This window comes from Garra rufa, unplaced genomic scaffold (genome assembly GCF_049309525.1).
Source record: "Garra rufa unplaced genomic scaffold, GarRuf1.0 hap1_unplaced_052, whole genome shotgun sequence".
In the NCBI taxonomy this organism is placed as follows: Eukaryota; Metazoa; Chordata; class Actinopteri; order Cypriniformes; family Cyprinidae; genus Garra; species Garra rufa.
Genome location: NW_027394327.1, coordinates 25667 through 52668, shown reverse-complemented (window position 1 = coordinate 52668; position 27002 = coordinate 25667). Strand labels below are relative to the sequence as shown.

At 34.1% G+C, this 27002-nt stretch overlaps 1 protein-coding gene across 1 annotated transcript in view; it reads right to left on the bottom strand.

Moving 5' to 3' along the window:
- The window catches only part of LOC141315916 (protein kinase C-binding protein NELL2a-like), a 71659-nt gene that overhangs the window by 30768 nt on the left and 13889 nt on the right, over positions 1–27002 (bottom strand). Inside the window, exons 9-15 of the mRNA XM_073832752.1 lie at positions 26642–26744; positions 26015–26106; positions 23210–23312; positions 21732–21866; positions 11416–11541; positions 2707–2829; positions 284–379 (exon numbers count right to left, since the gene is read on the bottom strand). Of these exons, the coding sequence (XP_073688853.1) occupies positions 284–379; positions 2707–2829; positions 11416–11541; positions 21732–21866; positions 23210–23312; positions 26015–26106; positions 26642–26744 (778 nt within the window). The remainder of the gene's footprint in view (positions 1–283; positions 380–2706; positions 2830–11415; positions 11542–21731; positions 21867–23209; positions 23313–26014; positions 26107–26641; positions 26745–27002) is intronic.

Below are 27002 nucleotides of genomic sequence, written 5' to 3'. Positions count from 1 at the left end.
CCACAGAGAGAAATCTTTGATCATGTTCACATTCTTGGAAATCATCTGAGATAACTTTCTCACTCGCCTGGAAAATATCCAAAATAAATCACCTTTCCTCCATGGCTCCTACGGCACTACATTTCTACCAACTCACTCTGTCACTATAATATGAAAACACTTGTGGAGCAACATCACAGTATGAGAATGTGTTGTACACTTTTCTCCACTCCCAAATTTCTTGCTCTGGCATCTGTTGAAAGGTTACAGGAAATGTCCTTCCACTGGCCTAATTGCGTCTTACCTGTCTCACATCTCTTCCCGGTGAAGCCCTGCTGGCAGACACAGGTATCTGGAGAGACGCAGGAGCCTCCGTTGAGACACTGGCCCTCACACAGCGCTGCACATCAAACACAAGACACACGGGTCAACACACATTTCAGCAGGATTACACCATGCCAATAAAAAAAGAGTATTGGCAAACCAGAGGCTGAACTAATGCATGTGTGCAATACAGTGATGCACACGGTAAAAAAAAAAAAAAACTTTTTCAAATTAAATCCAAAAAAGTTATTGGAATGCACTTCACAAGAAAATACTATTTTAGTCTTTATACTTTAACATTCAAGTTTAATTGTTACTTGCCATTTCTTTGTAATTCATTTACTAGCAATTTATGAGTGGAAAATGTTTCTAAAGTAATTTTTTTTTATGTACCAATATAATGCTATGGATACCATGGCCACTAAATAAAAAACTAAAAAAGGTAATTGCGACATTTTAGCTCACAATTCAGACTTTTTACATCTTGCAATTCTGACTTTTTTTCTGAGAACTGCATGATACAGAATAAACTTGCAATTTTGAGTTATAAAATCAGAACATATCAGTCTTTTTTACAACTTTTTAATATCTTTTTTTTATAACAGACTTTATAACTCGGAATTGTGAGTTTCTATCTCAAAATTTTGAGAAAAAAATCTGAATTGTGATATAAACTCGCAATTTCGAGTTATAGTCAGTATTGCGAGATATAAACTCACAACTGCGAGAAATAAAGTCAGAATTGTGAGATGAAAACTCGCAATTCTGACTTTTCTCACAAATGCAAGTTTGTATCTCGCAATTCTGACTTTTTTCGAGTTATAAAGTCAGAATTTTGTGATATAAACTCGAAATTTCGAGTTATAGTCAGTATTGCAAGATATAAACTCACAATTGCGAGAAATAAAGTCAGAACTGTGAGATGAATACTCGGAATTCTGAGTTTGCATCTTGCAATTCTGACTTTTTCTAGCAATTGCGAGTTTATATCTCGCTTTTCTTACTTTTTTTCTCACAATTCTGACTATTTTCGAGTTATAAAGTCAGAATTGTGTGATATAAACTCGCAATTTTAAGCTATAGTCAGAATTGCGAGCTATACACTTACAATTGCGAGAAAGAAAGTCAGCGATTCTGCCTTTTCTCGCAAATCTGAGTTTGTATTCCACAATTCTGACTTTTTTTCTTGCAATTGCAAGTTTATATCTCACTATACTGACTATAACTCGAAATTGCGAGTTTATATCACACAATTCTGACTTTATAACTCGAAAAAAGTCAGAATTGTGAGATACAAATTTGCATTTGTGAGAAAAGTCAGAATTGCGAGTTTTTATCTCACAATTCTGACTTTATTTCTCGCAATCATGAGTATATATCTCGCAATACTGACTATAACTCAAAATTGCGAGTTTAAATCATACAAATCTGCCGTTATTTCTCGCAATTGTTGCAATTTATATTACGCAATTCTGAGAAAAAACCTTACAATTGTGAGTTTATATCATAAAATTCTGACTTTATAACTCGAAAAAAAGTCAGAATTGTGAGAAAAAAGTAAGAAAAGCGAGATATAAACTCGCAATTGCAAGAAAAAAGTCAGAATTGCGAGATAAAAACTCGGATTTGCAAGAAAAGTCAGAATGGTAAGATACAAACTCGCATTTGCAAGAAAAGTCAGAATTGCGAAATACAGACTCGCATTTATGAGGAGTCAGAATTGAGATACAGACTCGCATTTGACAGAAAAGTCAGAATTGCGAGATACAGACTTGTATTTATGAGAAAAGTCAGAATTGCAAGATACAGACTCGCATTTGTGACAAAAAGTCATATTTTTAAGTTATAAAGTCGGAATTGTGATAAAAACGTGCAATTCTGACTTTATTTTTTGCAATTGTGAGTTTATTTTATGCAATTGTGAAAAAAGTCAGAATTGTAAGTCAATATCATGCAATTCTGACTTTATAACTAAAAAAATCATAATCACGAGACAAAAAATTAACATTGCGAGATACAAACTCGGATTTGCAAGAAAATTCAGAATTGCGAGATACAAACTCGTATTTCTCGCAATTTTGAGTGTATATCTCGCAATTGTGAGTGAATATGTCGCAATTCTGACTTTTGATAAATTACCCTTTCAAGATACAACTGACCGTTTTTCTCAGAATTGCGAGATACAAACTCGGATTTGCGAGAAAAGTCAGGATTGCGAGAAAAAACTTGCAACTCTGATTTTTCTCACAAGTTTTTATCTTTATATCTTAAAAGGATAGTTTATCAAAAAATATTGTGTTCCATGGAAGAAAGTAAGTCATACGTTTTTGGAATTTTCAAAAATTCTAAATTTCCATTAGAAAAAGAATTTTTATTTTACAGTGTTCAGATGATTGTGCTTACCCCTGCAGACGGTTCCGTTACCGACGTACCCCGGTTTACATGAGCAGCTGTGTCCGCCAACCGTATTGAAGCAAAGAGCGTTTTCGTCACAGGTATTCAGTCCACGCACACACTCGTCGTGCTCTGAAAACACAAGAGGAGTGTGCATCAGTTCCCTCAAACTTTTTGCACGTTCGGCACTTTCCATCTTCCTTGCTGCCATTTCTCTCGGAGGGATTGCAATTCCATCTCAAAGATGAAAAACAGGCAGAAGGAAAGAGGAAGAGACAGAAAGAAAGCATAAAGACACGGAAAGGGGTAGGAGTCAGATGCGCATGAGCACGGTGCTTAGGGAATAACTGACACTACTGTACAAAAATAATACGCCACAGTCTTTGCTGAAGGTTGTCTGCACTTTTGAGATGCTGTCAAAGAGTTTTTTGCACTTAGACGTTCTCGATCCGGAAAGAAAAGTCTCAAAAACTGTAAAATGCCTATAGTTTGTTGATTCTTTAGATAAATAAATAATACATAAACACATAAATTCAGGATTCTATAATCAAAAGAACAGCATGTACTTAAAGTAGAAATATTTTTGTGATATTATAAATATAATAATAATAACAGTATCATTTTATTTTATTTTTGGCTGGAATAATGTTTGATTTATGTATTACTATTTAACTGAACATCATAAACAATGCATTTTCCAGTTTTTTTAGCCATTGCATTTTTATTTTTCCTTAACTTTCACTTTTTGGTCACAAACAATTAAACTTTAATTTTAAGTAGTCTTTTTTTTTTTTTTACTAAATGAAATGACTAAATAATTGGATTGAAACATATGATTTATAATTAAGACAGCAAACCAGTCCATATATTGTTTACAGTATAACAATAATAGTAATACTACTACTACTAATTATCATAATAAAAATACATTTTGCATTAAAATTGATCATGAAACGTTCAGCAATCATCTCACAATGTTACAGTCTTACAATGACTTCCAGATGACCCCCATACTAAAAGCAAGGCTTCACCGAACCTGCTTGAAATGCCAATGAAAGGTCCTTTGCTGCAGAGCCTCTGTCATTAATATTTCTCTTTGGGGGAAAATGTTCCCACAGCAGCCAGGAGTTAAGGAGAATCGGACAGACATTCACAGAGAATGGTGAAGACTCTGAAAATAGTGGTGAAACTTCAGTGAACCTCATAAATAAAGCATACTGACCAATCAAAAGAGAGAGATCTGTATTAAATTAAACAAAAAATCAAACCTTATGTTACAGATGTACAATTTATGCTGATATATCATATCGGTTATTGGCCGATATTAAAGATTTTTTAATTTATCGGTGGTGGTCAATGTATATGTTGGCCTTAAAGGGATAGTTCATTCATGAAAATGAAAATTCTGGTTTTAATTTCTCCCCTAATGTCTTTCGAAACCCTTTAGAACACAAATTAGGATATTTTTTATGAAATCTGACAGCTTTTTGACCCTGCATAGACAGCAAAGCAACTGACACATTCAAGGCCCTCAAAGTTAGCAAGGACATGGTTAAAATAGTCCATGTGACATCTGTGATTCAACCGTAATGTTATGAAGCTACAAGAATACTGTTTGTGTGCAAAGAAAACAAAAATAATGACTTTATTCAACACTCAGCTGTCTATGCAGAGTCAGAAAGCTCTTGAATTTCATCAAAAATATCTTGCGGGTTTGACAGAATTTTCAGTTTTGGAGGAACTATCCCTTTAACTGTGCATATCTATTTATCTATGTCTCTATCCTGAAGATCCAAAAGAAAAAAAGTATGAAATTAAAGCCAATAAACAATTTGGTCCAATATCAGCTCCATTGGCCCCCTTGACGCAAGCTCTGTTTACCTCAATCAGCGATATTACAGTCATGCCAAGCAGCATTTGACTGAGATGAATCCCTCACTGGACGTGTTTGTGTGGTCTGATTTCTCATCTGCGTTGACTCATCTGCCCATGACAGCTAAAGCGACACCAATTATCCTCCTAATTACTCACATTGACAAAGCTTTTCTCTCCTTGCCTCACGCATATTCATTTACCTTGTATCTTCCAGATGGGTAGATCTGTCAGCTACAACCAGGTGAAAAATGTTCTCTCTGCATCTCAGTCAAACACTCCTCAGCACACCTCAGCAATGCAAGCAACAGCAGACTCACGTTGTGCTTAGAAATATATATATATATATATATATATATATATATATATCCTCAGTGATTCCCTCTCTTCTGTTTTATCTCTCCAAATCCCAGTGTTTGCACCTGTTTTATGTCTTTTTCTTCAACACGCGTCACTTTCCATCTCCTCAAACCCATCCTCCGGTAAAGCGAAACTGCCTAATCAACTTTAGTCATAAATCTCACAACACAGATCTTTAAATCACTCTCATTAAAATGTCATTAAATCAGCTCATTAAAACGCACTTTAACTGATGAATGATACTGATTGGCTGTGTGTTTTTATGCTGCGGTTTCTCATCTATGAACACCTCAGGATGCAATTGCAGCTGAATTAAGGAACCTTCACCAGCGCAATGCAGATCACATATTCAGTCTCAATGCTTGAATACAGGGTGCCAGAAATCATATTCTACCTTACAGACAGAAATGCTACTTCTCAAGCATGCAGAATCAAAATCGCATTTGAAATAGAGGATTCTTTGTGTTTGTGCATGAAAGAGACAGTTTATTCAAAAGTTAAAATCATTTACTCATAGTCATGTCTTCATGACCTCAAAGCTGCTCTTGAAGGCTTTCTCACACAAACATATCATACATCTTTAGAAGACTTTAAATTAGGGCTGTCACTAATTAATATTTTGGTAATCGAGTAATCGGACGATTATTCTGACGATTAATCGAGTAATCAGATCATTTTTTTTGTGGTAATAAAAATAGACCTAAGCGAACAATAGACTTTAAGAAGCTTAGAGACGATCCACATGTAAATGATGACTGTTTGTGTAAAGCAGCATTTACCTACACACAATAAATTGCAGCTTTCCTGAATTTACAATATAACTTACTATGATTTTAAATGGCTTTAAGACTTCATGCAGCCTTAGAAAACGGTCTTTATGCTTTTCATGGATAGAGGGTTTCCACGACGTGCCATCAATTGGCCATATTGGTGGCACTGAATGTAAACCATGCCAATGAACTAGGGCTGTCCTCGACTAAAGATTTTTCTGGTCGACTAGTATTCATTCATTTTAAGCATTAGTCGACTATTAGCCGCCCATTCATTAATAAACCATATTCATCATAATAATGAGCCTTTTATTGCCTACATAGCCTAATAAGCGCTTAAGACAAAAAAAAAAGCTTGTCACAGTGTACTGGCAGATATAATAATTCTAAATGTCTCAGGGAAAATTCTGCAAGGAGACCATTAACATTTTAATAATTCATTGATAAAGCTTTCTTTGTTTTTGGTTTAAGAGTTGAACTCATTGACTTGACATCTCCACAGTGGATGTGCCTGTATGTATGTTTCATACAGATTACATAATCAGAGAATATTTGCTTTCTATTTGAATTGGTTCATTAAAGTAGACATTTCCCTCTCGATAAATACATTTTTTCATGTCTGTAAAGCAAGTATACACAGAGTTTCGAAGTTGCACGCTCAAGTTCAAAGAGACCCAGATGGCAGAAAGCACATTCTGTTTGCTTTAATAATTTCACAAAAGCGTTGTTATTCTGAGGTGCACACAAATAAACATAGTCTTTACAGATTTGAAAGATGTAACACTTTAATCTGTTTGATCAAAAATCACGGAGTATTTTAAGAGCAAGTGACCATGCTGGCACCTCCATCTGTCATGCAGTAAGCACGCTACTATTCAACTTCCACACTCTGCACATTAAGATTAACATTAGATTGAGCTGCCATGTAAAGTTGCTACTACATACATCTTTCAGATATATTTGAGGTCGATGAATAGTGGGCTTATGGATGTCCTGCCCAATGTACTACCATCGTGGACTGCGTGCCCCTTCCTGTGGAATTTTTTTTCTGCAACTACGCCACTAATAACATTTTGGTCGATCAAGCCTCTTCTCGTCGACTATTAAGAAGCAGCCCTACACTGAACCGAACAAAACTCACTAACTTTGCTGATTATTGCTGCTAAAAAGGGTCAATTACTGTCCTGTTTTGAGCTGTGCTAATCGGTCAGAACATTTGGAGTACTATAGACTAAAGTTATAACAAATCAAGGAGAAGAGTGCAAAAAACTGTCTGAGGAACAAAAGGCGTTTGTGGTTGGCCAAACTCAACCAGGGTTTCCAGAGCAAGCATCTTGACAACATTCATGTTTGTGCTTATCGTTTCCTTTCAGGTAGGTGAAATATTAGGCTAATATCTTAATTAATACTGATTGTACGTGTCTTTGCCACCTATTAACTTTAGTTTGTCAAACTATTGTGCCCTTTCCTTTCCTTTTTTGTATATGATTTAGCAGCTTCCTCATGTTTTTCTGTGGTTTAGACAACAAAAATTAGCTGAGCAACGTATTTAGTTGTACATTAACCTTTTAATCCATGCTGTTGTTTACATCCGAGTATCTATAATATGGTCACACATTTAGGTACAGTCTTAAAAATAATGGTGCTTCACAATGCCATAGACGAACGTTTTTGTCTAAATGGTTCTATAAAGAACCTTTAACATCTTTGAATGAGATACTTTTTGGAGAAAGAAGGTTCTTCAGATTCTAAAAAGGTAAGAAAGAGATTGACTGAATGGTCCAAAAATGGTTCTATGGCACCACTGTGAAGAACCTTTTAGAGAAGCTTTATTTCTAATCAAAATTGTCAGGTAAGTGCAAACCCTCTATTCTCATTTGTGGAATGCGAAAACCACTTCTGGTATTTTGCCGGATAATCGACACAGGCAAAATGCAATCAAGGATTTTTTTTTTTGAATCGAGTACTTGAATTTAACTGAGGAATCCCTACTTTGAATATAGTGAATGATGCATATGGATCACTTGTATGTAATAGAACAGCATGAACAGTCCTCAAAACAGCTCAGTTGAAGCACAAAAAAGTCACAGAATTGAACACTGACATGAGTGAATATTAACTATTTCTTGAAAAATAGAAACCTACACTCTTAAAAATAAAGGTGCTTCACGATGCCATAGAAGAACCTTTTTGTCTTAATGGCTCCACAAAGAACCTTTAACATCTGAAGATCATTTCTGTTTCACAAAAGGTTCTTTGTGGCAAATAAGGTTCTTCAGGTTATAAAAAGGTAAGCAAGAAATGGTTCTCTAAAGAACTTTTGACTGAATGGTTCTTTGTGGAACCAAAAATGGTTCTTCTATGGCATCGCTCGAAGAACCTTTTAAAGCACCTTTATTTTTAAGAGTGTAATGAAGGTGAAATCTCTTTAATCTATGAAGGAACATTTACATGGACAGCTCTGTCCAGAATAGCACATAAATGAACTGATTGGAGACCAACGTCATTTTAGGCTTAACATCTGCTGACTGCTCAAGGGGAACTAATGAAGCATTCTGTGAGAGACACAGAAAGTAAGGAGAAATATAAACCACATAATGTCCGTTATTTTTCGTATGACAACAAACGCTAATGACTGGTGCTGTTCATGTAACTGACTAAACCTCTTATGCCTACGAGTTTGTTCATTGCTGAGTAAAGGATGTAATTAGTAAATATCAGTGAGCTGATCATGAAGGCAAGACAGAGCTGTAATGAACAGATATGGAAACGGTGGAGCGCAATTAAAATAATTACAGTAATTCCAATAACTTCTGATGTTTTAAATTAAAATAAGATCGGCTGATTAAAAGTGCACTCGCTTTGAATCAGGTAACGTCTATCGCAGCTTCATATTAAATGAATTCCAGTTTCGACTGAAGTGACTGCAGACTGCAGATTATCTTATAATAATCCCACAGGCAAAATACGCAATATTTTTTTCTCTGTGTGACTGCACACATGAATAATTGAAAATAATAATGTTTGCCATCAGAAAGCCAGCCTCAGTGAGACGCTGAGTAATTACAGAAGCAGAAACACAGCTTTGAGCCAATCAACAACAGACGCAAGGCTTTCAACCAATCATCAATGGGAAATAGATCCAGAGGGAAGAGCAAGAGATTAAACTCATACAGTTAAACTGATAACTGCGGTTATAATAGTTTCATTTAATGGGTATAAAAGCAGCAGGGTGTGAATTCAAGAAAAAGTCAGAAGATCGATTTTAAAAGTTACGAACAAAAAAGATTCTGAACCATTTCTGGGATTCTCAAATAGAGTTTCAACCACCTGTTCCACTTTCATACATCAGTCCAGTCCTTTCCATTACAAAACAACATCAGAGGTCTTCATCTAAGTCAGTATAATGCAAGTTACTTGAAAATTATAACAATAAATAATAACACCAACTCAGCTGGCCTTGAACACACATGGCTTTCTGAGACGATCAGCAGAAAGAAAAAAAAACCTTGAATAGTTTCCAAAATAAAAGCTGAATTGTTGTTGCCCATGATTGCACCTTGCAGCCCAGGTGCATTTTTTCTGCTTTCGCGTATTTATTGAGACAGAAACCTTCCTGGCCTCTTGGTTGTAATTAATTCTGTTTTAAAGTAGGTCACAGAAGGACTAAGGCTCATTTATCGCGTAGCTGTTCCCTCGTGTCGTGTTTTGCTTCCTTATCCTGCGCTCCTGAAGAGATTTAATTGCTTTTTTTAAGTTAAAGATCAGGAGCAAGTACCATCTGTACTTTCCATCAGTGAAAACTTTCGCATATGCTGTGCTTTTTTTTTCCCCAATTCGCTTTTTCAAACTTTTTTTTTTTTTTTGTCTCTCCTTCTGTTTGATTCTTGTTATTCTACTAATGGATGCTCCATTAAAGCAATTTTAATAAAAAACAAACCTTATTAGTACAAACTAAATAATAAAACAAAATATCCTTGTGCGTGTCAGATATGAAAAGACATGAAAATATTTTTTTTTGCCCTGAAAAATAAGTTGATAACAGGAGTTACTAGTTATTTAAAAGATATGTTCAGTACTGAAATATATTTATATACCTCTGTTTACCATAAAATATTTCAAACATTTTATTTTTTAAATAAAAATAATTCAATTCATTTCCATTTTTAATCATATTACACTAAACACTAAACTAAAATTTCTCTTAAAACTTTAATTGTCTCTTAGGTTATTTTTATGTTTTGAATAAAACACTAATAATAGTAATGATATTTGACAAAATTACTGGTTTGACTGTATTTTTCATCAAGTAAATACAGCCTTGATGTGCTTAAGAGACTTCTTTCAAAAACAGTACAAAATGATTATTATTTTTACTAATTTGGAATATTTAATATTAAAATATTTGGAAATATTAAATATGAACAATATTAGTAATATTTATTTCATTAAAATATTAAATATAGTAGCTGCATCAATACAATAAAATATTTATCAACATATATATTTATTATAATTAAATTCAATTTATTTATAATTGTATGCTTTTTAAATTCTATCTATTGTAAAATATTGTATATTAAATACTAAAATAATATCTATTTTATTAACTTATTAAATATAGTAGCTACATCCATATAATAAAATATTAATGGACATAAAACATTATTAAAATTATTAAATTTGTTTGTACGATTCTTCTATGATTTTACTAGTATGACTTTTAAAATCTATCTCATTAACAAATGTGAATCATTTTCGAATATTTATTTTACTTATATATAATTTATATAAAATATATTTATTTAATATTTATAATTTATATAAAATAATTTAAATAATTTAAAGTATGATTCTTCTATCTTATGATTCTTCTATGATTTTACTTATATGACTTTTAAAATCTATCTCATTAACAAATGTGAATCATTTTCAAATATTTAATATTAAAATATTTTGGTATAATAAATATTAAAATAATATCTATTTTATTAAAACATTAAATATATTTGCTACATCCATACAATAAATTATATATTACAATTAAACATAAAACATTATTAAAATTATTACATTTATTTGTTTGATTATTTTATGATTTTACCTATATGACTTTTAAAATCTCATTAACAAATGTGAATCATTTTCAAATATTTAATATTAAAATATTTTGGAATGTTAAATATTAAAATAATATTTACTTATACTTTATTTTTAAATATTCATTTATCTTACATTTACTTGTATGATTTTTAAATTCTATCTACTCATTAACAAATGTACATCATATTTTTGGAATATTTCATATTAAAATATTAAATATAGTAGCTGCATCCATGTAATAAATTAATAATTACCATAAAACATTATTAAAATGATTTAATTCATTTATATGATCCTTTTGTTATTTTACTTACATGATTTTTTTAATTCTATCTACTCTTTAAGAAATGCGAATCATATTTTTTAATTAATTAAAAAATAATCATTTTTAGGGGAAAATTCTGAAAATATTCAGAATTTAGCATATTAGATGCATTTATGGGGGGTTAGGGGGTTTTATGGGGTTTTAAAGACCTGGAGCCATAACCTAATTATCAGACACATCTGATGCTCATCTGAGAGATTCAGGTTTGAATCTAGCCTTCATTATTTCTAATTCCCTTTCTCCCCACTCAATAATTACCCCGCAAAAAAGTCTATTTTCAGTACTCACCTGTGCAGGAGTAATCATCAATCCGGACGTATCCGGTGTTGCAGACACACATAAATGAGCCGGGTGTGTTCATACACATGGTGTTCTCCCTACAGTAGTGTTTTCCCTCCGCACACTCATCGATATCTGCAAGCACAGCAGAACACAAGAAACACTCTGTACTATGACCTGAACACAACACAGTTTTCAAAACATTTGGGAAGATGCAGTGCCAAAAAGCACCATTCACACTGCAGCTGTGATCAATTAGCAGCATTTGTCAAGAGTGCTGGAAGATCCAGTCATTACATCACAAGCGTTCTGTCGTACCAAGAACATTAGTGTTCACACTGCTGCAGGAAATTGCCAAGACTGTAAAATAGCAGGAACACCAACACCACGTTTGAAGGTTTCGATGAATGTTTAAGGGGAAGCACAAAAAATGAAATTCTGACATTATTTAATCATGTTTGGCACCTCAAAACTTATATGACTCACTTTCAAGGGAACAAAAAACTATCTATTGCTTTTTGTATAAACTTTTTGTATATGTACTTGAAACTTCAGCAGCCTTGATAATAGAAAGAAGACAAAAACATCTATAATTAAGAGAAAGAGGTTTGAATATCTTTTGAAAATAATGTAGAGTACTGCATGTGGCTCAATCTAGTCCTTAAACTGCATTAACAAAACACAGAGCATTTCTAGACCCTTTCCTCCAACCCTTTTACTTTCTCAGCCTCCAGCTTTTTCTCTTACACTTTTCATAGATACACACTTGTCCTTCGGTCCACCCACTCTCTCCTCCTCAAGAACCCTTTATATAATCTTTCTCACATATCTTTTCTCTGTTTGAATCTATACAGCACAAATTCATGTTATTAATCAGTATGTCTCTTTTCCAATAGAAAATATCCTTTAAATATCGCTAAAACAAGATATATTTGATAAAGAAACAATAGTTAGTTGATATATTACAATAAAATAAGATAAAATAAAATGAAATGAAATAATAAATAAAATAAAATGAAATAAAGATAGAAAAATAAAGAAAAAGAATTTTTTTTTTGAACTTAGGTAAAATAAAAATAAAATACAATGAAGCAAAATAAAATAGTATTTTGGGCCTTAGATGAAAAAAAAATTGAAATAAAACAAAATAAAATAGTATTTTTGGCCTTAGGTGAAATAAAATAAAATAAAATAAAATAAAATTAAATTAAATTAAATTAAATTAAATTAAATTAAATTAAATTAAATAATAACATAAAATAAAATAAAACAAAATAAAGCAAAGCAAAATTAAATAAAGCAAATCAAAGCAAAATGAAATAATAAACCAAACTAAAATAAAGCAAAATAAAATGAAATAAAAAATAAGGCAAAATAAAACAAAATTAAATAAGATTAGGCAAAATAAAATAATAAAATAATATAATATAAAGCAAAATCAAAAATGAAACAAATTCAAATAAAATACAATACAATAAAATAAAGCAAAATAAAACAGAATTAAGTAAAATACAATGCAGTACAGCAAAATGAAACAAAATAAAACAAAGCAAAATAAAACAAAATAAAATAAAATAAAGCAAAATAAAATAAAATAATAACATAAAATAAAAATAAATAAATAATGTAAAGCAAAATAAAACAAAATAAAGCAAAGCAAAATAAAATAATAAAATAAAATAATATAAAGCAAAATAAAATAATAAAATAAAATAATATAAAGCAAAATAAAACAAAATTAAATTAAATTAGGCAAAATAAAACACAATGAAACAAAATAAAATAAAATGAGGCAAAATAAAACACAATGAAATAAAACCAAATTAAATTGAGCAAAATAAATATAAAATTAAATAAATAAAATGATTCACAATACATTCTCTATAGTCTTTTTAACTTATGCAGTGGCATAAAAAAAACACTTTTTGAGAAGTAATAATTATAATAATAGCCATTACCCACCAGTTGCTTTAAGTCAAGTTTTCTTTTTAAGATGGTGTAAACATAACACAAATCCATCAAAGCATTGTGTTTAAAAGTAAATAGTAGAGAGAATGTCTCTAATGCCGAGAACACACGACACGATTTTCATGCCGATTATGAATGGAATTTGGTCTTGATCACAGATCGTGCCTAGTCGGGCATAGTCTGTTCCAGTCGGGCTCAGTCGCTGTTTATAGTCGTCACAAAAAATCGCATAGTGTGTGGTGTCTAAAGATAATAATCTTAGAATTCAAGAGCCAGTCGTTTTCACTAAGATTTTTTTAAACATGTTTAATATTTGCGACTGACACCAGCGATTTTATGCAGCTATGCGGTGGAGATGTGTTCACTGTCAAACATAATTCTGCATTAATTAGGTAATTTTGTCCAAAAAAATGTTCTTGATTACAAGAAAAATACAGATTGGACTTGATGTGATTTATTTCGCCTTTCTTTTAATTCATAACTTAAGGCTACACAGATTTAAATAGTTTCGTTTTCAAAAGGGGAGCGCATAACACTTTTTGAATTTCATGGTTTGTATAGCCTAGTCTGCGAGGGGTTCGGAGTACAATTTTTGTCCACATTGTTTTCACACTTGTCTAGTACAAATATGTGGCTTTGTTTCATATTTACAGTGTATACGTTTTTCGTTATTTACCTCAAAAGAAAGGTAGTGAAATGTGACAACATGCCCCGTAGGTGGGGTACATTATAACACGACCATATGACAGCTTAAAATGCTATCTGATCGAATGAAAAACATTTACACAACAAACTAAAATATTTTGTCAATAAAATGCATGCATTCACTTTTTCAAATAAAGTAATGACGTTTAAAAAAAATTATAATAAAAAGAATCCAATTTTGGAGTTTGACAATGAACACATTGCCACATGGTTAGAACGGCCCTGATCGCAACACACAGCTGTACAGTAGTTCAAAACAATGTGGACACACATTGTCCACACACAGCTCGCAAAGAACACGACACACATAAACAACACACATAAACGAGCCAAAATGCTTTACATTTCTCAATAAAATCCATGAAAGTCAATAGTGTAAATTGCATCGAATATCATAGTTTAATAACACAGTGTTACAACGTTCTCTGCGCCACTGGAATATAATACAGGTTACTGTCTTGCTGGTTTGAGAACCATTAATAAACTTTCTAAACTGATAAACAACAGATTGGAGAATAAAATATAATAGCCTATTTGTCTCATTTTAAATGAATACCAAAAGCTGAAATGAAAAAATTATTTCAGCCAGAAATGTACTTTTACTATGGTAAACAAAATATTCTGCGATATCTTCAAAAGGCTTTTGCATTTTGGCGCACTTTTTTTCTCTGCATAGTGTTGCTACGCCAACTAGTAAATACTGAAAATTTGGTTATGCTTGCATGTGTGGAAATATTTAAACCACGCGTTACAACTAACCCCGCGTTCGTTTGTGCCCCGCGCTCTGATTCTCAGTGATTCTCCTATTTTAAAGATGATCAAGAATGATTTTATTTCGATCTGCAGTGTAAGAAAAGTCAAGAAAAAAGATTAGCCTATTGCCCTAAATATATATAAACTACAGGCTTAATCCTATTTTTTCTTAACTTTTAACTTCTTCTAAAACAATATTAAATCAACTTTAAAGGCTAGGTTAACGAATTTTCTTCATAATAAATATACAAACAAAACGAATAGCTTACACTTCAAAACGAAGTTTTTATATATAATTTCATAAATCACGAATATGACGAAGTACAATTATTCTATATAAATTAATTGATAACAGTTGTATCAAATGGATAAGAAAATTATAGTGCCTTGAATTTATTAAGTAGGCTAATGTTTAATTTCGTTCGTTTCATTCTCTGTAAATGTAAAGAAAAAAATACCATTTTACCTGGAACCAATTCGTTTCTAATCCCTGATTTTAGACAAGCATGCATGATATCATTTATATATTATTGCTTGAATAAACCTTTTAAAAGTAGTGCTAGAAATGTTATAATTAAGGAAATTAAACAGACCTAGGCATTTGAAAAGACATATTATAATAAAAATGCGTTACAACGTTTCAATAGGTAAAACGGGTGTCAAATAAAGTACCGCAGTGTTGTATTTTGGTGCGGCTGAGGGAGCGCGGGTAGATGCTGCGGTTGGAGTAGCCTACACTGTATTTTTTGTTTAATTTTTTTGGGTTTGGCAGAATTTGTCCAGTCGTGACTCACCAATCGTTAAGTGTGTTGTGGAGTGGAGTGACTCAGTCATTAGGTTTGTGCTCCTTTCCGATTGTCAAAGACCAAAATCGGTTCCAGTCGGTGGAAACAATCCTTAAGTGTGTTCAGGTCAGTCTTAGAATGCTTCTGCTAGTCGTGTAGTGTGTCCCCAGCATAAAGCCTTATCTATCCCAGTGTGTCTTCTGTGGAGGATTCAGTGCTTAAAATGAGGAGAATAAACTCACTCATCACTTCTGTAATTGAAAATGTAATGCCTTTTCCAGCCGCTTTTGTTCCAGAAGATATGAATCCTAAATTAATAATTTAAAGTTTATTTCAGAGCCGCACTGGCACTGACATTATTCATAAGCCTGGGGCTGTTACAAACTATTGACTGCAACAGTCCATGCAAACATACAGAATATTTCACAAACAGGCACGTGCACAGGTAGGGCTCAACCTGTGCAGAGCACATGCCGTTTTTGTAATTACACTCGGAAGTGCCCTTTTTTGGGGGTAGGTTTTTTTTTTTTTTTTATAAATCAATGCTATTGGTAACCCTTTACGTCTGTTTGTCTTTTTAACAAATATTTAACCGATTAAAGGCATTAAAAAGCGCATTTCTTAGAACTGCTCAAACTGTCAGTCAAACTTCACAAAACTTCGTCTTGTAACGGTAAAATATCTTGTTGCTTGAATAAGTGCAACGTTGTCTTTATGAAATAAACACTAGTATGTCTATAAAGGTTCATATGCATCACCACACCGGTGTGATGTTGACGTAATGTGATGTCGTTTTAATGATGGACAAATTGCACACATTTGCTGGTCAGAACCCCGCGGTGTAACTGCATTTGGGTTTGACACAAAGCAACCGAGTGATCCTTGTCAGCTAGGTAAAACATACTATAAGAAATTTCTATTTCGATTTTATGGCTATCTGCCGAATGTGCTGATGCATGTATTTATTATCTGTATAAAAGTTATTAATACTAATTAAATATAATATAAGAATATTGTTGTGTGTTATTTTCGTGGAGGGGTTGGGGGGGGGGGGGCTTTTTTCAGTTTCAGCGCATGCCCCTCAAAAGGTCTGTGCACGGCCGTGTTCACAAACGAACAAGGCAAAGTCTTTCATATAGAGGCCATTGTCAGTTATTTAAAGCTGATGTGTCAGACAAATATAAGTAAAATTCATTGGTTATTTGCATCAAAAAGCATTTTATTTTCCATTTCTGTGGTTTTTCCTGACCTGGTATCAAAACAGGGAAAATCACCATATTTCCAAATGCTAAAAGAGTCCAACAGCGCTTGATAAAGAGTGCTATTATGACCCAGCAGGTCCTCTCAGATGTGCCTCAGATTTTATCAAGTCATACTGAGGCTTGGAGTCACGATACTGTAACAAGTGTTGCGTAAAAAAATCTTTCAGACACTCACAGAAGCTTTCCATGCATTTCTGGTGACCAAAAGTGTTTTTAATGTCACTTCGCCAAAAACTGTCTATTGATTGTCTATGCTGGAGGTGTCCTACTGTGACTCACAGTGATAAAGGTGAGAGTCACATTAAGACAAAGCAAGTTGTTCGCCTCCACATCACTTCAAAGCATGGTCATCGCAAGTGATTGCTCACAGTTTAAAGTTTTCGATTAAGATGCTTTCAGATAACTGCCTTGCAATCTTAGAGGGAAGTCAAAACCATGAATAAATTTTACTGCAGGGCAAATTATGTTTTTGACCTAGCCTGACAAGCCAGACCCACATAAATGTAGGGTCTGGGCACTCTCCATAGACAGCGCTCAACCGGAGGGGCGGGATAAACGGTTGTCTTTCAAACTCCCTCTCCACGCAATATGAGAGCGCTACAACCAATCGGAGCAACGAAGAAGGTGACGTAGTCAACTCCAAATACATCCTTCTTTTGTAAGAACGACCTCAGTGCAGTTTCTTGTTCTTTTCTCAGAGAAAAGCTTAACTCCAAGTCTTTCAGAGTGGCGGCCAAAGCCGATTCGAAAGAAAGTTGTTCGCTAGCAGCAGCCATCGCTCATAATTCACGGAACCACGGAACGTCTGACGGAACTAATGGTTGCAGGTCAGTCGTCATCATGTTAAGCCCGCCCACCGACTTGTGATTGGCCCGGTCCATTTTGGATTTTTGGAAATCTCAAGTGAACGGAGAGTTACTAGACTGCCCTTAGAAGCAAATGTAATTTGCTGCCGCTAGGGGCGCGTCTAGATTCTAGGCTATTTTTGACCCTCATCGCATGGGCAAAAACAGTTGAAACAACTTGTCTTGAAAAACAGAACAAAATGCAAAATAAAACAAGCCAAACAAAACGACACAAAACATGTCAAACAAAACAAAAAGCAAAACAAAATCAAAACAAAACAAGCCGAACTAAACAAAACAAGCTAAACCTAACCAAACCAATCTAAGCAAAACGAAACAAAAAGCAAAACAAGCCAAACCAAAAAAACAAGGCAAACTAAACCAAGCAAAACAAAACAAGATGCAAAACAAGCCAAACAAAACAAAACAAAAAATAAAAACAAGCCAAAAAACAAAAAGCTAAACCAAACTAAACAAAAATCAAAACAAAACAAGCCAAACCAAACCAAACCAAACCAAAACAAGCTAAATCAAACTAAACATCTAATATATCTTCTTATTTGTTTGTTTGTCAGAACAGATTTTGAGAAATTTATCATTACATCACTTGTTCACCAGTGGTTCCTCTGCAGTGAATGGGCGCCATCAGAAGGAGAGTTTAACCAAGGCTGATAAAAAAACTTTTTTTTATTCAAAAACAAATCCATCATTTAGACCTTTAAACTTTAGTCAGTCGCTTCTAGCCACTTCTAGTCTATAATCTATAATAATGTTTCTCTTAGGGGTTGACCGATTATCTGCACCGAAATTAAGCATTTTTATGGTTAACTGTATAGTCATTTTCAAAACCAATTTGCTGATAAAATAATTTAAAACCATTTAAAGAAAGTTCTTGTCAGAACCCTTGATATTATTAATTTAGACATTAACTTTCATTTTTACACCAGACATATATATCAGTTTAAAAATATCGGTTATCGGTCTACTTAATCTGTAATAATCTGTATTAGCATCGGTCCTGAAAAACACGTTTGTGACCCTGGAGCGCAAAACCAGTCATAAGTAGCATGGGTATATTTGTAGCAGTAGCCAAAAATTATTATTCGGCTTTCAGATGTCTAAATGTCAACTTTAAATAATTCATCCTTATGACTGGTTTTGTGGTCCTGGGTCACATATCAATTGACCCCTACTTCCTCTAGTCAATATGTCCATCCTGTGGATTACTTGTGGATTTTTATGATGTTTTTATCAGCTGTTTGGATTCTCATTCTGACAGCACCCATTCGCTGCAGAGCATCCATTGGTGAGCAAGTGCTGTAATGCTAAATTGCTTCAAATCTGTTTTGAAGAAGACACAAACTCATATACATCTTGAATGGTCTGAATGTGAGTGAATGTTCATGAATTTTTCGTTTTTGGGTGAACTATTCCTTTAACAGGACATAAAAGCCTTATAATCACAAGAAAACACAGAAGCAGCATGTTTAGAAAATCAAAACAAAACTAAAAAGCAAAACAAGCCAAACCAAACAAAAAGCAAAACAAAAGAAAACAAGCCAAACCAAACAAAACAAGCTAAACCAAACCAAGCTAAGCAAAACAAAACAAAAACCCAAACAAGGTAAATAAAATTTTTTTTAAAAAAAGCAAAACAAGCCCAACAAAACAAAAAAGTAAAACAAAGCAAAACTGCTTTTAAACCTTGAAAGGCAAGTCAAAACTGTTAATACATTTTACTGCAGGGCAAATGTTTTTGACCCTCATTGTGTGGGCAAAAACAACTGAAACCACTTTTTAAAAATATATTCTTGTTTGTTTGAGTTTGTTTGTTTGTCAGAACAGATTTTGAGAAATTTATCATTACATCACTTGTTCACCAACGGATCCTCTGCAGTGAATGGGTGCCATCAGAATGAGAGTCCAACCAAGGCTGACAAAAACATTTTTATTTCAAAAACAAATCCATCATTAAGACTTTTAAACTTAACTCAAAATATGAGTCTATAATCTATAATAACGCTTCTCTTAGGAGTTGACCGATTATCGGCAGCGATATTAAAGTGCCCCTATTATGCCATGTTAAAGGTAGTTAATATTGTTGTAATAGTCTCTTAAAACAGGTTTACATGTATGCAAGTTCAAAAAACACTTTAGTTTTCTCAAAAATTAGATTTAATTTTACCCCGTTTCTAAATGATTCGTAAACGACTCGTGTGAAGCAGTTCGAAGAATCAGTCTCTCTAAACCCCTCCTTTCAGTGAGCCCTCACCGCTGTGATTGGTCAGATGGTGCAGTCCTTTTGGATTGGTCTACCGCTTCAGCGCAAAACGAAACGCCCATTGGCATAACTGAATGACAGCTGTGGAGACCTGTTAATGCATAGAAAAGATAGCCTCGATTTTACCCTATCAATTCGAGCCGGAGTCTGACGATGAAACGGGCCGATGAAACATCGACAAGAAACTGTTTTGCAAGCACGACTGGAGCAGGACGTTTCTCAGTGGGTGTCATATTATAACTGTGGAAAGTGCTTGCAATTTGCTTTTGTAAGCGAACCGGGCACACCTCTACGTTGTGAACTTCAACATTGTAACGTACAACCCATAACACTGCGTTAAGCCATCGTTTATCATTATCATTACTTAAACTAATAAGGCAGACAGACAGTCAAGCTGCATCAATCACAATTTTTAGACTACATTGCACTCACAGCTGAACAACAGAACTACAGAAACGCAAGTTAGCCGCTTACCAAGACATGTGCGGGGTTGTTACACACCATAACGAACACAAAGACGTATTTTGAACGATCGCTAGAAAATACAATCATCAATTATTAATCATACTTACAGGTAGAAGTTCAGAGGAGCAAGCCGGTCCAAATAAACTGGGCACTTTTTTTGTTAGACAAAAACTTCATTTATAGTGCACTGTCCGCGTCACAACTTTGCAGATAGTTTATGTTCACATACAGCTACATGACACACTACATGAAACATCATATTTGAAAAGGCATAATAGGGGCACTTTAAGCATTTTTATGGTTATTAGAATCTGTCATTTTCAAATCCGATAATTTGAAAGAATTCAAAGAAAGTTTTTTGTCAGATCCCTTGTTATTCTTAATTTTGACATTAATTTTTATTTCTACACCAGATATCGGTCTACTTAATCTGTAATAATCAGTATCGATCCTGAAAAACACATATCGGTTGACCCCTACTTCCTCTAGTCAAAATGTCCATTCTCTGTTGCCCTCTCACATCAAAAGCAATTGACATGTTTGTTTAGAAGTGTTTTGGACTGTTTTTGCTTATAAACGATACTTGATCAATATCATGGATAGAGGACTCATATTTTAGTCAGAAGTGATGGTTTGAAGAAAAAAAAACATCTTGATGAATTTGTTTATTACAAACACACAGCGTTTTGCTTCATCTACATCTTAGATGGCCTGAAGGTGAATCAATTCTCATCAATTTTTAATTTTTGGGTGAACTATTCCTTTAACAGGACTTGAAAACCTTATAACCAAAAGAGAACACTGTGTTACGCAGAAGCACGTTTGCAGGAAACACTAAGGTAAAAGTATAAATAGCTATTGGACTTATGTGTGAAAAGAGATATCTGTCACATTCTCGCTGAGCTGCCGTGTATGTTTAGACAAGGCTACAGCCTATTAATAGCCAGCGAGCCACAGGAACCCTCCTTCACATCTGTACACACACTCGCACAGCATGAACTCTAGGGTTTACAATGCATTAATTACAGCTGTAAGGATAATAGCGGTGCTGAAATATTCATTCACAGAGACACTAAGTAATCACCAGTCAACAGCTTTCGTCGGCAACTCCTCCATCTGTGATTGCGGGCAATTTAGTGATTTGTGAAATAACAGGTGCTATGGAGGGTTTGATGGATTTAGAGTTTCATTTTGTTTGTATAGTGTTTAGAAACATACATACATCAATGACTGGCATGTTTGTCTGTGGGAGATTTAATACCTTGGCAGTAAGCGCTGTCGTCCCTGAGTGCATGGTATCCTTCTTTACAGCTGCAGAAAGCTCCTGCTTCTAGATTAATGCAGTCCGAATTCTCCACGCAATTGCGGCTGTGACCCTCAGCACAGAAGTCATGCCCTGGGAATAAGATAGATGATGTAGAAGTGCTATGCAATGTATAAATCTGACATTTATAATTTCTGTATTATATTAATGTAATTTTCCCTATGTGGACAAATTCCCAGCTTGTAATAATAGTTAAAAAACACTTTACACTGAACCTACGCCTGGCTAGATAATGCAAAATACATTTGGGACATTGCATATCCTGCGGTGTGACAGGCTATACGCCATCTAAAATCATTTTAAATAGCATTTTACTAATTATTTTATAATTGTTAATAAATTACTTCCTAATGAGCTTTTAATTAGTCTTTCTTAACTTGCTTTCCAACAAACCTCCCTTGAGAAGCAACTTTGCATAAGATAAGGTTTGTTATCATAGATTATATCTTGATTAAGTGCATTTTGCACTTTACTACTGGACTTGTTTTTTAACTTGTTAATACTTAAGACAAGTGAAAAGAATTATTATGCAGTGTTGTTTGTCTAAATACACTGATCTATAAACAAAAACACAACAAGCCAAACAATACAAAAAGCAAAACAAACTAAACAAATTAAAAAGCAAAAACAAGCCAAACAAAACAAAACAAGATAAACCAAACCAAGCAAAACAAGTCAAACAAAACAAGCAAAGCCAAACCATGCCAAACAAAAACCAAGCAAAACAAAAAGCAAAACAAAACAAGCCGAACAAAACAAGCCAAACCAAACAAAATAAGATAAACCAAACCAAGCACAAGACAAAAAATGCAAAAAAGCAAAGCCAAACCACACCAAACAAAAAGCAAGCAAAACAAAAAAGGCAAAACAAGTTAAACACAACAGGCCAAAAAAAAGCAAGCCAAATCAAACCATGCAAGCTAAACAAAAAGTAGATCAAGCCAAACAAAACAAAAAACAAAACAAGCTAAACCAAACCAAGCAAAACAAAACAAAAAGCAAAACAAAAGCAAAACAAGCCAAATCAAACAAAACAAAAAGCAAAACAAACAAAACAAGCCCAACAAAACAAAACAACCCTAACAGAACAATTAAAAACAAAAACACTCAAAAGTGTTAATACACATTTAGTGCACATTGTGGCTCGATTTGTGAATTACAAGAGGTGTGGAAAAGTTACGCATATGCTGCCTTTTAAAGCATCACTGTTAAACTGGGTGTTATGTGCGTGCTGTTATGTGTGAAGGCTGCAAAAATAGATGAAGGCTGTCATGCACAGTCATGCCTTGGTGTTGAGCACAAATCTAGTTTGTGTGTGCAGTGGTCAAAGGTGGTTGCCCTTAATATGACTCCAATCAGTGGTGTGTAGAGGGTGTGTGTGTTTTTTTTTTTCTGCGTGTGTGAGTGTGTCGCACCTCTGCACACTTTGCAGCAGCGGTCTGTGAGCGTGATCTGCTCTGACTCCGGGCAGTTTAGCTCTGGACAAGTTGTGATCTCAACCCTGCGCATACTCCGGTCCTGCAAACACACAAACACACAAACAAATGTTTATTCAATTTATCCTGCAAGTAAACACCAAGTCTGGTGGGAAAATACCAACTTAAGATGGTAGATGCTGGTTTTAAAACATGGTAGCTGTTTTTAAGCTACCTGAATTCATAACCAGGCTAAGACAAAATTCATATTCTGCCTGAAATGCAAATTCATAACCAGGCACAGACAGAATCTGATTTCAAATATGCTTGGAATTCAAATTCAGAATCAGGCTCAGGCTCAGGCAGAATTCTAATTCAAATTCTGTCTGAAATTAAAACATAATTTATACCTAGGCACATAATTTCAATTCAAAATGTTAATTAAATTCAGAATTTAAAGAACAGTTTAAATTCAAAATTAGCTTGGAATTCAATTGCTGGTTTGGAATTCAAATTCTGCCTGAAATTCAAATTCAAATTGTAAATTAAATTCTGAATGTAAAGACAGAATTTAAATTCAAAAGAAGCTTGGATTCAACTGATTGTATTCAAATTCCCAATTAGCCACAGTGGGAATTCATATTCTGCATGAAATTCAAATTCATAAGCAGGTACAGACAGAATTTGAATTCAAATTCTGTGTGTAATTTAGATTCATAACCAGGCTAAGAGAGAATTCAACTTGTGCCTGGAAATTATATTTATAACCAGGTTCAAACAGTATACGAATTCAAAATTTGCTTGGAATTCAATCGCTGTTTGGAATTCAAATTCATAACCAGGCACAGACAAAATTTGAATTCAAATGCTGCTTGGAATTTGAATTCATGACCAGGCCCAAACATTTCAAATTCAAACGCTGCTTGGAAATTCAATTCATATAGGCATAGGCAGAAATCCAAATTTAAATACCGCTTGTAATTCAGATTCATAACCAGACTGAGAGAGAATTCAAATTCTGACTGAAAAATAAATTCACAGCCAGGTCCAGACAGAAGTTAAATTTAAAATTTAAAACCAGGCAGAGAGAGAAATCATATTTTACCTAAAATTCAAATTCATAACCAGGCCAGACAGAACTCAAATAAAACATCTGCTTGGATTTCAACCACCGTTTGGAATTTAAATTGACAACCAGCCTCGAGAAGAATTCTAATTCAAATTCTGCCTGGAATTCAAATTCATAACATGGCATAGAATTTAAATTAATTAATTAAATTCTGAATTTAAAGACAGAATTCAAATTCAGAACCAGACTAAGTGAGAATTCATATTCCGCCTGACCATGCACAGACAGAATTTGAATTCAAATTCTGCTTATAATTCATATTCATAACCAGGCAGAGAGAGAATACAAATTAAGCCTGGACATTAAATTCACAACCAGGCCCAGACAGAATTTAAATTCAAAATTTGCTTGGAATTCAACCACTGTTTGGAATTCAAATTCATAACCAGGCCAGAGAGAAGATTCATATTATGCCTAAAACTGAAATTTATAACCAGACCCAGACAGAATTTAAATTCAAAATTTGCTTGGAATTCAACCACTGTTTGGAATTCAAATTCACAACTAGGCCAGAGAGAGGATTCATATTATGCCTAAAATTGAAATTTATAACCAGACCCAGACAGAATTTAAATTCAAATTCTGCTTGGAATTCAGATTCATAACCAGGCTGAAAGAGAATTCATATTCTGCCTGAAATTCAAATTTATAACCAGACCCAGACAGAATTTGAATTCAAATTCTGCTTGGAATTCAGATTCATAACCAGGTGAGGAAAGAATTCAGACTCTGCCTGAAATTCAAATTGATAAGCAGGACCAGACATAATTTAAATTATCTTGGGATTCAACCGGTGTTTAGAATTCAAATTCATTACCAGGCCAAGAGAGAATTCATATTCTGCTTGAACAGACACAATCTTTGCCATCAAAATTCAGCTTTCTGCAGAATTTCCATCATACATCATTCATATTTCTATCACTCACGGGAGTCCAATTAAAGGAGTAGTTCACTTTCAGAACAAAAAATTACAGATAATGTACTCACCCCCTTGTCACCCAAGATGTTCATGTCATTCTTTCTTCAGTCGTAAAAAAAATTATGTTTTTTGAGGAAAACATTTCAGGATTTCTCTCCATATAGTGGACTTCTATGGTGCCCCCGAGTTTGAACTTCCAAAATGCAGTTTAAATGCAGCTTCAAAGGGCTCTAAATGATCCCAGCCGAGGAAGAAGGGTCTTATCTAGTGAAACGATCTGTTATTTTCTAAAAACATTTACAATTTATATACTTATTATTTTCTACAGAGTACACACAGAGCTAGACAAGATGAGCATTTATTTTTAGAAAACAACCAATTGTTTTGCTAGATAAGACCCTTCTTTCCTCAGCTGTGATCATTTAGAGCCATTTGAAGCTGCATTTTGGAAGTTCAAAATTGCGGGCACCATAGAAGTCCATAATATGGAGAGAAATCCTGAAATGTTTTCCTCAAAAAACATATTTTCTTTGCGACTGAAGAAAGAAAGACATGAACATCTTGGATGACAAGGGGGTGAGTACATTATCTGTACATTTTTGTTCTGAAAGTGAGCTACTCCTTTAACATATCCACCCAACAGACTTTAGAAGGTTTTCTCAAAACATAAGTGCAAAACAAAGTGGACAAATTCAGATTCTGTCTGGGTCTGTTGAACATATTCAGACCACTGGCCTGCAGTTACACTAGTACTTACCCTGCATTCAAACAGCAGACAGTTTCCCTCAGAGTCATGTACACTCTTACGGTCACCTTCCACATACACTCTTCCTCTGAACAGACACACAGCTGAGAGCCGAAAAGATAGAGAAAAACAGAAAAAAGCAAAAATGAGATCCAGATAAGAAATTAATATGACAGAGCCAAAACAAAGTGCTTTAGCATGTGAACTAGTAAAGCATCGATCGGACAAGCATGTTAGATTAAGCCTACCAGAGCGCAGTGTTAAATAAAGCCCTGGTCATCAGTCAAACTGCTATTAGCTTCTGCACATTAGCTCTGCTCACTCAAACACAACACACTGCACACTGGCCTTGAATTATTAATGATACCAGAGAAAGCGTGTGACTGCGTTGTGTGTGTGTTGACATTCGCATTTGTGGCAGCGGTATCCTAGCAACACTGGGATGTGGTCAGTTTGTCATCAAGACCACGGCATGATTATATAAAAGATTTTGGTTGAAAAAAAGATAGTGGAGATAGATAATAAAGATATGAAGGAGCCAACATGAGACAAAGGCAAAGATAATGAAAGTTGTAAAATATATAGGTGCATGGCTTCATTTGTGTGTGTGTGTGTGTGTGTGTGTGTGTGTGTACTCACGCTGACATTCTTTACAGCAAGCTCCAGGCATGTAGATTGGAGCTGTATCAGGGGGACACTGAGGTGGTGGGCAGAAAATGCTCTCACACTCCACTGTACCATTCTGTAGGTGGAAAACACACCACCATCATCAATAAAGAGCTTCACAATCAGACGATTCTGCACATAACTGACAGAATCACACAGTGATTGTCATGAATGCTGATGGCATTTTCAAAATCTTCACAAGTAAAACAGAGCCCAAGAAATGCTCAGGTGTAAAGCAACTGATCTTGAGGGTGCGTTCCCACACTGACAGCGACAAACAGCTAGACTTGCCAACTTTCGGTACTGTTTTTTTCTTTTCTACAAAATTAGTATT